The sequence below is a fragment of the Gopherus flavomarginatus genome, chromosome 3 (assembly GCF_025201925.1).
Source record: "Gopherus flavomarginatus isolate rGopFla2 chromosome 3, rGopFla2.mat.asm, whole genome shotgun sequence".
Classification (NCBI taxonomy): Eukaryota; Metazoa; Chordata; order Testudines; family Testudinidae; genus Gopherus; species Gopherus flavomarginatus.
In genome coordinates, this window is record NC_066619.1 from 182,669,996 (window position 1) to 182,684,077 (window position 14,082).

General features: G+C 40.9%; 1 protein-coding gene across 11 annotated transcripts in view; it reads right to left on the reverse strand.

Moving 5' to 3' along the window:
* Positions 1-14,082, reverse strand: part of PRDM5 (PR/SET domain 5) — a 144,100-nt gene that overhangs the window by 114,371 nt on the left and 15,647 nt on the right. For all 11 annotated transcript variants that reach the window (XM_050946428.1, XM_050946432.1, XM_050946435.1 and 8 more), the window contains one exon: positions 2,178-2,300. In XM_050946428.1, the coding sequence (XP_050802385.1) occupies positions 2,178-2,300 (123 nt within the window). The remainder of the gene's footprint in view (positions 1-2,177; positions 2,301-14,082) is intronic.

Sequence of the window (14,082 nt, forward strand, 5' to 3'; positions counted from 1 at the left end):
GTTGTGATGGATAAAGCAGTATCTGCTGCTGATGAAAGGTTTAATACCTTGCAAGTACACCATGAACAGTTTGGATTTTTGTATGACATAACTAAATTCAACGAAATAGGAAAACAAGAGCAACTAATGACAAAGTGCAAGAATCTAGAGAGCCTCATGAAGCATGGTGATAGTTTTGATTTAAATGGACTTGAACTGTACGAAGAATTGAGTACACTGTCATCAATGTTGCCACATGCAAAATCAGTGATGGACATTGTACAGTTTATTCATACCCGCAAACCTGTTGACATATATCCTAATGTGTACATTGCCACTCGTATTCTACTGACAATTCCTGTAACAGTAGCATCAGGAGAACGGAGTTTCTCAAAACAAAAGCTCATTAAAAACTATCTCCGCTCTGCAATGAGTCAGGAACACTTGACGGGTCTTGCTGTTCTTGCGATCGAACAAGACACGACTTTGTCTTTGTCATACGATGACATTATTACTGATTTTGCAGCCAAAAAAGCCAGAAAGATTGCTTTTAATTAAAAACAAATCTTTGTTTCAATACCTCTTCATATAAATTTCCAATAAAATTTTGATAAATTAAAAATATATTATTTGCATCATTCTGTCATATCAGAATTTTTTCTATAGTGCTGCTTCTTTAGTGCTAGTCCATCAGCATTACAGTGTGCTCAATTAAGTTAAACTGGTTTTAATAATGTGAATGTGGCAAGTTTTCCAATACTATAAGCTTATGTTTGTGTTGCTAAGAGCAGTCAGGCCAAGGGGCACCAGTTTAATAATCTCGCCTAGGGCACCATAAATCCTAAGGCCGGCCCTGCTTGCGGCACCAAGAGTCACTGGGCAATGGGGAGGGAGGGCAAGGATCCACAGTCCACTCCGTGCTGCACTGCCCTGGGCTCCTCTGGGGATGGATCCACCTGGGTCCTGCTGATACTCCAGGAGTGAGCCATCCTCTCCGACTCTTAGTTGCCATTATGTTGCCCATTCACCCACCTGATTTTAATAACAGTAGATGATTTTAATGAGATTGCATAGTTTCATAAGCAGCTCGGGCACTTTATTCCTAAATTATTTAAGAACTCTTGTATTAAATCATCTATACCTTGTGACTTTTTATTCAGTTCTGCAACATACAGCTGGATTGCTAGGCCCACACATAGCCCCACTCTAGCCAATTGAATCCATGTGGGCACAGCACACAACTTGCACGCTACGCCAGTGGTTCTCAAACTGTAGCAACCTAAGGACCCCCATTTTGATTTTAAATTGTTTCATGAATCCCAAGTCCCCCACTCAGTCCCAGGCCCCACCTCCACTCCACCCCTTCCCCCAAGGCCTTGCCCCCACCCCACTTCTTCCCACCCAGCTCCACCCCTGCCTCTCCTCTTCCCCACCTCTTTCTGCCTCCACCCCCAAGCGCTCTTCCACTTCCCTCCTATGCCTCCTGCATGCTGCTGGTTCCCCGCCGGAGGCACTGGAAGGGATGGGAGGAGTTGATCAGTGGGGCCAGCAGCACTGGACATGATTCTTCCCCCTCCCCCAAGCATGCCCCATCCCCGCTCCTTCCCCTCCCTCCTAGCGCCTCCTGCATGCCGGGGAACTGTTCCACAGCATGCAGGAGGTACTGGGAGGAAGGGAGGGGGAGAAGTTGAGGGATGAAGGGAGGGGAGGGGTTGAGTAGCGGAGCTTGTGGACCCCCAGGAACCCAGTTTGAGAAACGCTGTGCTACACAATATATTTAAGTTGCACCTCCCTCTTTTGATCCCTACATTTTTGGCAGTGCCTCATCTTTATTACCTGAAAAGAGTAGGTATATAGCTAACATCTGTGACGAAGAGTGAAAAAAATAATCATTTAGGTCTTCTGCAATGACTAATCAATTACTACCTTCTGTTATTCCTGCAAACTCATTAAATCTCTTAACGCTTCAACTGGAATATTTCAAGTATCTTTTGTTTGTTTTTATATCTTTGACTATTTGCTTGAAAATTATTTTTAAATTCTGTTTTCTCTGAGCATTCCTAAAGACTTTCGTGGGAGTTTGGTGTGAGGAATACAGGATAAACCCCTAAATAATTAGCCCTGATTCAGATAGATATATAATCACAAACCTTAAACAGATTAACATGAAGTGAATGGTAAGAATTCAACAAATGTACCTGGATGGCAGCCAGGTTCTTTTGTGCCTGTGATGGTGCCTCATGGACAAAACGCAGCCAGTTAGAATATCGTGGATTGCTAGCATCCAGAACATAAAGGACCTCGCCTTTACTCCCTCGAACCTGAAATATTAAAAATCATTGAACAAATGAACACCAGAAACAGTATCTCAGAGAAAGGGGAAAGATTGAATCTTATATGTAAAGAAAAAAACAAAGTGCTAGATTAATGTTTGTTGTATGTTTTAGATACAGAACAAAGACATTGAAAGTGTCCAGTCCACCTGGTGTTTGGCAGGTGAATCCTGCGTTCAGCCCATATGCTTAGATATTGGCAAACATTTTTTTCTGCCTTCAGGCACATGATGCATCATCTGCTAATAATATCTCACGGTGGATACACTACTCAGAACTCCAGCAACCGTGTCAGCTTCTTCCACTATGTTTACTCTCTCTTTTCTCAATCTCTTCCTTACTGAACTCGACCTCTCTCTTTCCTGACTGATGCCCATCTGCCTCCTCTCTCTGACTCTCCACAAACATACTTCCTTGTATTCCTTCTTTGCTTAGGAGCTTACCAAATGTTTCAGAAAACAAAAACTCATACAATCAAGAGGGCACGTTCCTCTTCCTCCCTTGCTACTACATCCTCCTCCTCTCTCACTCCACCTTCATTCACCTCCCTCATCTATGTTCCCTCTATGTTGCGTAGCTACGCAGCAGCCTATTAAGTGCTGCGCAGGTGCTCAGGGCTGCGGCAGGGAGAGATATGTCTCCCCGAGTCCCGGACCTGCCACAGCGGGGAGAGGCATTTCTCCCCACAAGCCCCAGACCTGCCGCGGCCAGGGGGAGAGGCACCTACCCCACAGCCACAGTCCTGGAGCTGCTGAGGCAAGGAGAGGCGCCTCTCACCCTAGCCCAGGTGCTCCTGCAGGAACAGAGGGCTGGGGGGAAGTCCTCTCTCCCCGCCTTAGCCCCGGGGGAGCCTGTGCCTCAAACCTCCCATCCCTGGCCCTATCCCAGAGCCCATACCCCAACCTATTGCCCCAGCCCTGAGCCCCCTCCCACACTCTTAACCCCTCAGCCCCACTCCCACCATATGAATTTTGTTATGTGCACCAATATGGAGGTATGTGTGACATGTCACCTCCATATTGGTGCATATAACAAAATTCATTCCACACGTGTGGGGAAAATTAGAGGGAACATTGTCCCTCACGTATCTCTGATGCCAAGATTTCACTCCTACTGTCTCTTAGATTTTTGGCCTCTCCTCCTGTCTCTTGTCCCACTCATCCCCTCCCTACCAATTTATTTTGTCTGCTCACTTCTCTCTGGCTCCTTCCTATCCACTTACAAAATACACCTGTTGTGTATCCTGATTTTTTCCTCCTAATCTAATCTACCCTATCTCTCTCTTCCCCTTATTCTCTGAGACATCTGAGCAGACTGCCTCCTCTAACTCATTCCTTCATCCTCTCTGATGTAGCTTCTAACCTGTCTATTCCACTGTCACTTACCTCACCAAGGCCACCAATATCATCTCTTTTCTAAGAACCTAAGAGAACATATCTCTGTTCTCGCATCCCTTCACTGGTGAGCTGCCTTCAGCACTAATGATCTCATTCTCCTTCTCCCTGAGCTTTTGTTCCTCCTATTTCTCCTTTTGCCATATTGTTCTTCCCTTAGTAGCTCTTCATCCTCCCCTCTTCTCATAGCTGCCATCACTCTAGGTTCCCTTGTTGTTCTCCCATTACATTCTCTCTCTAGGTGATCCCATCCTACCCATAGCATCCCAAATCCACCTCTCTAGCTCTGTCTAGTTTTGCATCTCCAAATACTTCCCACCTTTGAGCTGCAGCCTTCTATCCCCCTGAATCTCATCTCTCCCACCAACTTATGAAAAGTATTTGAATAAAAGTCATATTCTTCCTGTAACACATCTCTCATTAAATCCTCCAATTATATGTTTGTCTTTTATCATTTCCAGGGACTTTTCCTTTGTCAAGGCCCATGTACAAACATACTGTGCATTTCCTCTGAGTCCCTTCACTTCCTTAAGCTTTGTTTTTTATACTAATCTTGACACCAAGTATAAACATGTGGCCCCAAATGATCACTGTTCAATCTTAAATTATACCTGGCTGAACGTTCACCTGAGCTGTGGAGGATATGATAAAAATTAAATTAATGTAATATGCAAGGGAAAGGCTCTAAGTTATTTAATTAGAGTGCAAAGGAAATGAGTCATTAAGTGAAGGGGCTACTTCAAAAGACTGCAGTGGCTCACAAAAGGTACATTTTACCTGCACAAGATCACTCATTTATCAGTTGCACAACATACTCATTCCACCTTAAAATGTCAGTGATGGGAAAATCAACCTCTCTACCAAGGTTTATTGATCTGTAAGCAGGCCATCTTGTCTGATTTTCTCAGGTCAGGCCTGGTCAGTATATGGATGGGAGAACCACACAGAAGGTTTAGTGCATGAAATGTTCTTGTCCTACAAAGCCACGTACTGCTAGAAATCACTGAAGATTCCATAGCATTTTTTTCCATAAGCATCCCTGATGTTCTGTCCACATTCCAACTCAGGTTGGCAGAATGCAAATACTTATGTTTCCACTTGCAGTTTCAACAGGCTAAACTATTCTTCACTCCTCATTCTAAAAACACATCTGGGGGTTGGTGACAAAATATGTCTGTTTGGATTAAGAATATAGATGGAATTCACATAGTCACACTTTACAGGTAAACTCTGTGTTTCCACAATAGCACAAGTTTATGTTGTACTCACAGCCTAAAAAGACCTGAAAGCCATAAGTGAGCACCGCGATAGTTCATTGCTATGCCCACACTGTTCTAAATATGTAAGCTACAGAACACAATCTCTGTATGAAAATGTTTAACAGCACAGATTTACATCTTTGAGCAATTAAAGACAAGCTAATGGCTTTGGGACTTGGCAATAACTATCAAGAGTGGGAGTCAGGGAGGCCCACCAAGCTGGTCCTAGAAAGGTTTTCATCAGATCTTGACTTGAGCTGCAAAATAGAAACAATCAAGTTCATTCTATAAAATCCATATGTTCTTCTACCTTCCTTTTAATCTATTTTTTCATTTGCTTAATCCTCAAATTATATTGGAAGAATTTATATTCATCTCAGTTTTACAGTCATCTCAGTTGGGCGCTCTCAGTGCCTACCAACGCAGGAAGAGATGTCAAATGTGCATCAAGGATTTAACACATAAGGAAACTATTGACCAAAACAATCCCATAAAACCCTTGAAGACATGTGTTTGATTTTCTATTGCTTTTTTCACCTCATAAAGTCATAAAGACATAATGTTGCATTAAATATACAGATGTGAAACAGAGGAAAAGTCAAGAAAAATATATTCAAAACATTGTATGTTACACTGCACTGGATTAGAGACATTTACGGATGCCCTGTTCTCACTGATGAGCCAGCAGGGGCTCATATGAGCCCTTTCTTAACAGAGCTAGCTAGCCTCTAAGCCTCATGAAAGAAAACAACTTTTATTTATAAAAGAATGCCTCCAGCTCCTATCCTTGCCAAGATAGCCCTAAAACTGTAAACTAGTACAAATCAATCACTAGGAACAAACAGTTGGACTCCAGTTCTACAGTTTGAGGCATGGGGAACCTAAATGCAGACAATGTAAACGTCAGTAATTAAGTTTGGGGTATACCTCCAAGAATCATTTCCCTAAAATCCTCTGGCTGGCCCCCATGCCTAGTGGTGTGACCATGGAGCACAGGAATAAGTTACATTTGGGGGAGTAGGAGACATTCAAAAACACATCTCATAGATGTGTGCTAAAATCCTATGTTCAGATGTGCTGATAAAACTGTTCAGCCATCCAAGGCGATAGCACTAAGATGGCTGCCACCCAGACAGCTGCTGTATTGCAGATGTGCTCATAATTGCCACAGCTGCAGCCACTGTAGCAAAGGGGTTTCCCCTCCTTCATATCCCACCAGTGCCATTAGGAAAGCATAAGAAATGTACTATGTAATTTCAGTATCTCACCCACACCATAGCAGCTGCTCCAGCTGTGCAAGTGACAAAGGAAGACAAGAGATGGTGCCAAGCACCAGTTGGGCAACAGTCCTGAAGACACAGCAGCTTGCCTCTCTCTCCCTCAGACTGAGGCCTGGCATGCAGGCACTAGAGCCTCAGGAGCCAATACTGGAATGGAAAATGGAGCCTACACTTGCCCTCTCCCCACCACCACCCTGGGGAAAATGGCTTCCACTTATAATCCCCTCAGCTAAGAGATACTCACTACCCTACCCCAACCCTTTCTACATAAACTAGGGTTTCCTGGCTCCAAAGGCCCCTATCCCCATCCACCCACCAATGGTGACACACTCCCACACAAGACTTTAAGGATCAAGGGATGGCTTGATTACAGTCTATAAGTATCTACATGGAGAACAAATATTTAATAGAGGGCTCTTCAATCTATCAGAGAAAGGTACAACATGATCCAATGGCTGGAAGTTGAAGCTAGACAAAATCAGACTGGAAATAAGGCATAATTTTTTTTTTTTAAATAGTGAGGATAATTAACCCCTGGAACAATTTACCAAGGGTCATGGACTGGAAGTTTTTCTAAAAGATCGGCTCTAAGAATTATTTTGGAGAAGTTCTATACCCCTTGTTATACAAGAGATCAGATGATCAAAATGGTCCCTTCTGGCATTGGAATCTATGACCAGAAGTGATGTGCTTCCTATATGTCCAACCACCCCACAACTAGAGGCTGCAGGAGAATCTGCCTGCCACTACTATTGTCAACAGGAAATTGTATGAAACCGATGGAAGGAAAGAATATTTAACCAGGGAAACTCACATGTATCACAGACTCAGGCTGGATGTGTTCGAGGGAGCCTTTTGCAAAGAGTAACAGCGCAGTATTACCTATTCTCCACACCCCCAAATATATATCTAAATAGTGACCATTCATAAAAGACTGCAGAAAATCTATTTAAAAGAAGACAACATTTATATTGCTAGTGGCAGTATGTTCATGTTCCCTACCTTGCCAGTAAACAGGATGCGGATGCCGGACTGCATAAATCATTACATATATTTGAAATTATATTTTCCGACTTGGTAATAATGGGTCTAGTCTGTGTCCAGCAAAATGATATGCCCAGTTTTAAGTACAATTCCTGAAAATCAGCAAGTGATCCAAGATCAGCCTCGTAGTCCAAGAAAGGATTTTAAAAACCATTCAAACAACAGTATATCCAGGCACAGAGTTGGCAATTATTTCAGCTGAAATGGTTTTTAAAATGGTTTCCTAACAAGGTCAAACTTGAAGTGTTTTAAAACCTCACAAGACCCCTGTGAGGTAAATAAATATTCAGGCATCTACAATATTATCCATGGATAAAATGAGGCCCTGAAAAGTTAAATGATGTGCCTGAGGTCACACTGAACATCAGTGTCAGAGCTGGAAATGGAACTCAATATTTGGGCCAAAAAACATATCCTTTTACCATTACACTGCAATCAAATTATTTTTGTAAAATCAGTCCTCTGATTGAAAAGTTTTTCCATGAATGAGTAGAATGGATTTAATTTAACTGAGAGAGAGGACATGGTCCCCATCCTCCCCGCCAGCAGCCCTCTAAACAGAAGGGCAAATCTGCAGACAGGTGGAGCCTGATGTTCTAGCATCAGCGGCAGTAAGGTAATATCCTAGTAGAGCATTATAAATAATTAGATATATAAAATGCACGAAGATATCTGCAGTGTGCAGTGGATGATAGCACACTTTTCATATTAATGTCTGGAAAATATCTATCTGAGCTTGAACACAGTGGTGTCAAATACATTACTGCGTTAATTCAGTCAAATTTATTTTATAATAAATGAAATAACAGACTTATGTGATCAATTTCATGTCTCTAAAAGAAAATTCTCAGATTTCTATTAATATCTTGCTGATCTTTCTCCAGAGAAAGATAAGGATGTATAAGTAGGGCTCTACTAAATTCACAGTCCATTTTGGTCAATTTCACGGTCATAGGATTTTAAAAATCGCAAATTTCATGATTTCTGATATTTAAGTCTAAAGTTTCAGTGTTGTAATTGTAGAGGTCCTGACCCAAAAAGGAGTTGTGGGGGGGTTGCAAGGCTATTGTAAAAGGCTGGAGGATTGCAGTACTGCTAACCTTACTTCTGCACTGCTGCTGGCCACGGTTCTGCCTTCAGAGCTGGGTGGCCAGAGAGCGGCTGCTGGTGGCCAGAAGCCCAGCTCTGAAAGCAGGGCCGCTGCCAGCAGAAATAAAGAGGGCATAGTATGGTATTGCCACCCTTACTTCTGCGCTGCTGCCTTCAGAGCTGGGCCCTCAGTCAGCAGCTGCCACTCTCCGGCCAACCAGCTCTGAAGGCTGCAGTGCAGAAGCAAGGGTGGCATAGTATGGTATTGCCACCTTTACTTCTGTGATGCTGCTGGCTTCAGAGCTGAGTGCCTGGCCAACAGCCACCACCCCCTGGCCGCCCAGCTCTGAAGGCAGCCCAGACATAAGGGTGGCAATACTGTAATCCCCCTAAAATAACCTTGAAAACAACCCTCCACCCATTGCCCCTTTTTGAGTCAGGACCCCCAGTTTGAGAAACACTGGTCTGTGTAGTACAGGATAAAAGCACAGAAAAGACCAGATGTCACAGTCCATGACGCATTTTTCATGGCCGTGAATAAGTGCCCTATGTATAAGGATCCACTTAAATGTACTGTATGATCTACTATAACAAAAGTTTAAACTGGAGTACTAACACTTAATTCAATCAACTCTGGATTTTTAAAGCCATTTTTAAAACATTTAATATTTTAAAGAAGTTTAATAATTAAGGGCTTGATTCTTCACTCACCACAAGCCATACCTCCTCCAAGAGTAGTCCCACAGGAGTCACTAGACTAAATGTGTAGCAAGGTGCTACTCAATGGGCCTGTTCCAAAGACCACTGAAGTAAATATCTTTGACTAGGGCTAAAGTGAGTAAGGGTGATAAAAATCAAGCTTAAACCAAGCACTTAATATAATACATGAATCTATACTAAATAACTGATGAAAAATTGTGATAAGAAAAATTACTACTGGTCAAATTAGGATGACCATAAAAAAGCATTTCTATAAGATTCAAAATTTATGCCAAAATTTGAAAATTGAAATTAAAATCAGGGTAAGGGAAAAACAACTGGAAACTCTATTTCCAATGTTTGAGCTTGGATGTGGTGGTGATTTTAAATACAGGCACATACATTTACGTGCATGACTGTGAGAATGGCAGGGGAAATAGTTAGACAAAGAATATTTCTAGAAAGAGGAGTAAACAAAGCTGCCTACAGAGCCATTAAAAGTAAAGCATTTTAGAAGATGCCTTAAATGTAAAAATTCTCTAAAGAATAAAAGCATCAGAAGAACATTCCATCATGTCATAGAAGAACTTCACACTGCATTGCTGAATCCCATTTCACTAACATTGCAAGCATTAATCTTCTGACCAAGAAAATATAACAAGCTTCGGTTCAAGATTTTTTCTTTATGAAATCTCAGAAATATTGTGAGCTGTTGCACTGTGTATAAAAGGGACTTCTCCCATTCTAGCTCACATTTCTGATTAGCAGGAAAGATGATATAATTCTACCAAAGATTAATTACAAACTTTTAACTTTTCATACCTTGAACAGAAACATTAGCGGTCTGATCCAAAGCCCACTGAGGTCAATGAAAGTCAGGTCTTAAAACTGTAACCAATTTGTCAGTGCAACAGTGTTGAGAGTAAGTAGCAGAAACAAAAGCTCATTTCATTCTCTAATATAAATAAACATAAGCAGTAGCTCCCATAAAAAGACTGATTTTAGCATGTGTCTGCTCCTCTCATATTTAATTTACAGCATTATCTTGGCAGATAGACAGAAGCCAAACCTAAATTATATAATGTTCATTGCTATAAGTGTATTATGTGCGATATTATCCTGACCAACATTTCTTCATGGTTTGTCAGGAAATTTGGAAAGGACTAAGTCCTACCAGTCCTCTCTACACTAATGTTTGCCAAAAATCAATACTAAAACAGCATTTGCCATATTCCAACATTACTCAAAATGAAAAGCCCCTTGCTTGGTTTTGGGAAAATGAGAAAATGTATGCAAGAGAACACCTACCTCCTCCCACATAGCCTGCAGAAAACAAATACTGGGGGTAACATTAAAGTAGCCTCCTGAGGTAAAAAGTTATGTAAAATAATATGATGCCCAAAGAGTATTCTGTTCTGCCTTTATTTTCCCTTTGGGCAAATAAAGCAAAGTTTAAAATTGCCATGCTTTGGATTATATTCTAAATAAAATAGATGGACTTCAGCATGTGAAAATATACATTGCATCAGGGCATTTGGGTGGCCCTAAAAATTATGAGGCCAAAGCTCTCTTTCACAGATCATCATCAAAAATTAGTTGCATCTAAACAGTATGACATGCAGTTAGTCCAAGAGACTGATGACCTTAGAGAAAATGTGATAAAGAGTCCTGTGACACCTTATAGGCTAACAGACGTATTGGAGCATAAGCTTTCGTGGGTGAATACCCACTTCGTCAGATGCATGTGGTGGAAATTTCCAGAGGCAGGTATAAATATGCAGGCAAGAATCAGTCTAGAAATTTCCACCACATGCGTCTGACGAAGTGGGTATTCACCCACAAAAGCTTATACTCCAATACGTCTGTTAGTCTCAGGGCTGCCCAGAGGCAGGGGAGTGGGAGCAAGTGGGGCAATTTGCCTCAGGCCTCACAGGGGTCCCCATGAGAATATAGTATTCTATAGTATTGCCATTTTTTTTATGGAAGGGGCCCCCAAAATTGCTTTGCCCCAGGTCCCCTGAATCCTCTGGGTGGCCCTGGTTAGTCTGTAAGGTGCCACAGGACTCTTTATTGCTTTTTACAGATCTGGACTAACACAGCTACCCCTCTGATACTTAAAAAAATACAACTCAAACATTTTCTCCAAATGATTTCTAACTACTTGGTTATCTACCCTACATTTTTTTCACCCCTTTAACTCTTCAATAATAAATTGCAAGGTGCAGCTGTTGCTGAGTTGAATTTGACAGCTGAATCCAGGATGCTCTTGTATTAATCCTTTAGAGAGTCTCTTGAATGAGCAAGTGTAAATGTTTGACTTCTTCAAAAGAGTACAAGTCGCATAGGAATTGCAGGCAGAATAAGGACATTCTGCTATATATAACAATCACAAATATTGATATTTTCAGATCGTTATTTAACAAAATTACTGCAGATCACTGGAACGCAATAATTCTTTTAAGTACTATGTTTTACAAAGACCAAAGAAAAACATGGAAGTATAGTTCTGTTTCAATGTGACCTTTTAAAAAAAAAAAATCATTCAGAATGTTGTTCTCATCACAGATCAAGCACAGACCACTGCATATGGTGCACAACCGGAAACGTACACCACTACTCCGATATAACGCTGTCCTAGGGAGCCAAAAAATCTTAACGCGTTATAGGTGAAACCACGTTATATTGAACTTGCTTTGATCCGTTGGAGCATGCAGCCCTGCCCCCCGGAGCGCTGCTTTATCACATTATATCTGAACTGGTGTTATATCGGGTCGTGTTTTATCGAGGTAGAGGTGTATGTTGGTAATATTTTTTAAGGTGAGCCCAGCAGGAAGACTACATATTTCCCCTGACTTTTCAGCTGCTTATTGCTTTATAAATTCCTGGCCCCAAATTTCAACTCCAGGCTACTCAGCATGACTAAAATTACATTATAGAGCTTGTATTCAGATCAACTCCAGTAAACACAAACTGCCTGGGTTCAAACATCCAGGAAATCATAAAATTTGGTATACAGGGATCTTTTCAAGACTCTTAAAACTAGGCTAGAGTAAGATGTCATGCAATGGTTTTAGAACAACTCACAAAAAAAAACCCTCATTTTCTGGTTTGCTATCAATGGGGTCATGTTAATTTTGTCAATAAACACATCTGGCTTTTATTTTTTGCCTTACAAAGAAAGGATACATTCAATATAAACATTAGCAACATGGCATTTGAAAGATAATTGCACTCCATGAGCAACCTAAGTTAGTAGGCCTTCATCTTAGCGCCTTTACCTATCCAATGTGTTCTAAAGTCTACCCCAGATAGGATCTCTTATTGATTGAAGGTAACCTGTAGAAATGTAGTGAAAAAGTGAGATAGTTCTACAATATCAAATTATAGGGCATTCAGTACAAGTGACATCAAATGTATACTTTTTTAAATTGATGAAGGTCAATGAAATCAAGCCAGTTGCCATGACACCACAACTATCAGTTGCTCTCCTGGAATACAGAACCAACTCATACAAAGAAGGAGCATAGGTGTATTTGCACTGCATATATTCTCTCATAACCAGTCAAAATGAGAACCAATCAGTGGTGAAGGCCTTCACAGACTTGCATAAACCATCCAATTGTGAACCTTTTGCTGTTCTCACATCACTAGATTTATATTGATTTGGGGTATAATGAGACTGACTTTTAGCATTCTTTCATAAGTTGTTTAGCTATGCAGAATCTGATTTCTAGCATGCTTTTACAGATAGCTGGATTGTGGTGAGACCAGGTTATATTGTGTGTGTAGTCTATGTTAATACTAAATTATTTTTTTTAAAAAAAACCTCACTTCCGTTTTAGTAAGTGCATAGATAATTCTTTGAGCATATGGTGGAAATGGGACATTTCATCTGCTGCAGCACAATAAAACAAGTTATAGTAACCTTTATGCCTCCGACCTCATAAGATGAAAGTTGGTGGAAAATCAGCCTATGTTGTTCTATCCCTCCCCATCTTCAGACCACAAGCCAGCCATAATACTTAGGCATGACAATTTGAATGTGTAAAATCATATTTTCATTTAGAAGTGAATTTTGCAAGCTATGCTGAGAAAAATAAAATCGGGAATTTTGGAGCATTAAAAATTGCAAAGAAAATGAAATTTTCAGGAAAATGCCATGGAACAAAATTAGTGACAATTTCCATTTAAATTTCACAGAAATTTTTTTGCCTGCCTCAGCCAGGCCAAATTTTAAAATTTGTAATTGATTATGGCTATAAATTCCTAAAAAGGAGAGCTTCAATGCGATAAAGAAACCAAGCTTCCAATCACTGGATCTAGTGTAACAGGACTACAATCACCAAACTTGAAAAAAAGTCTCTCCAAATAAATGGATGGCAAGAAATATTTAGGGAGGAAGCAGCCATATTGTCGCTTTGAGGGGCACTAACAGGGAACAAGATCAAAACTGCAGACTAATACGCACTGAACAGCAGAAATTCTCTCTTAAGTTGTTTTTTTATTTGGATGCATTTTCTTAGTAAAAGCCCTATTCCGAAAACTGGATCTATGCCAGCAGAATTTAATTCCCCTCTGGGTTCCATGGAGCCCTACTGACATTGTTAACTTCTGTAGGACTGCATATGGGTACAAGGTTCTGCCTTCAAGAATCTGATTACATCATCAGGGCCTAACTGTGTACTATTTACATTTGAGGAATAGTACCAAGGGAGCACAGAGAGAACCTGAAAACTGCTGCATTGTGTGCCTGGCTGCAGCTCAGAGCTTTCTGTCCTGCTGGACTATCATTAAGCTATTGTGACACCCCAATATTCACCGCCATGTAGTTAAGATAAGTCTTATACAAAGTATGCCTTGTTAGGTGTTATTCTAAAAGTCTCAGTCTGCTAGACTGTAATATCTAGTTGGACTGTATGTGCTATCGTCATGTGTGAAGTTATGAAGTTTGGCTATGTATGTGTTGCTGAAACATGTCCAGAGGTTGACAACACCCACAAGCAGC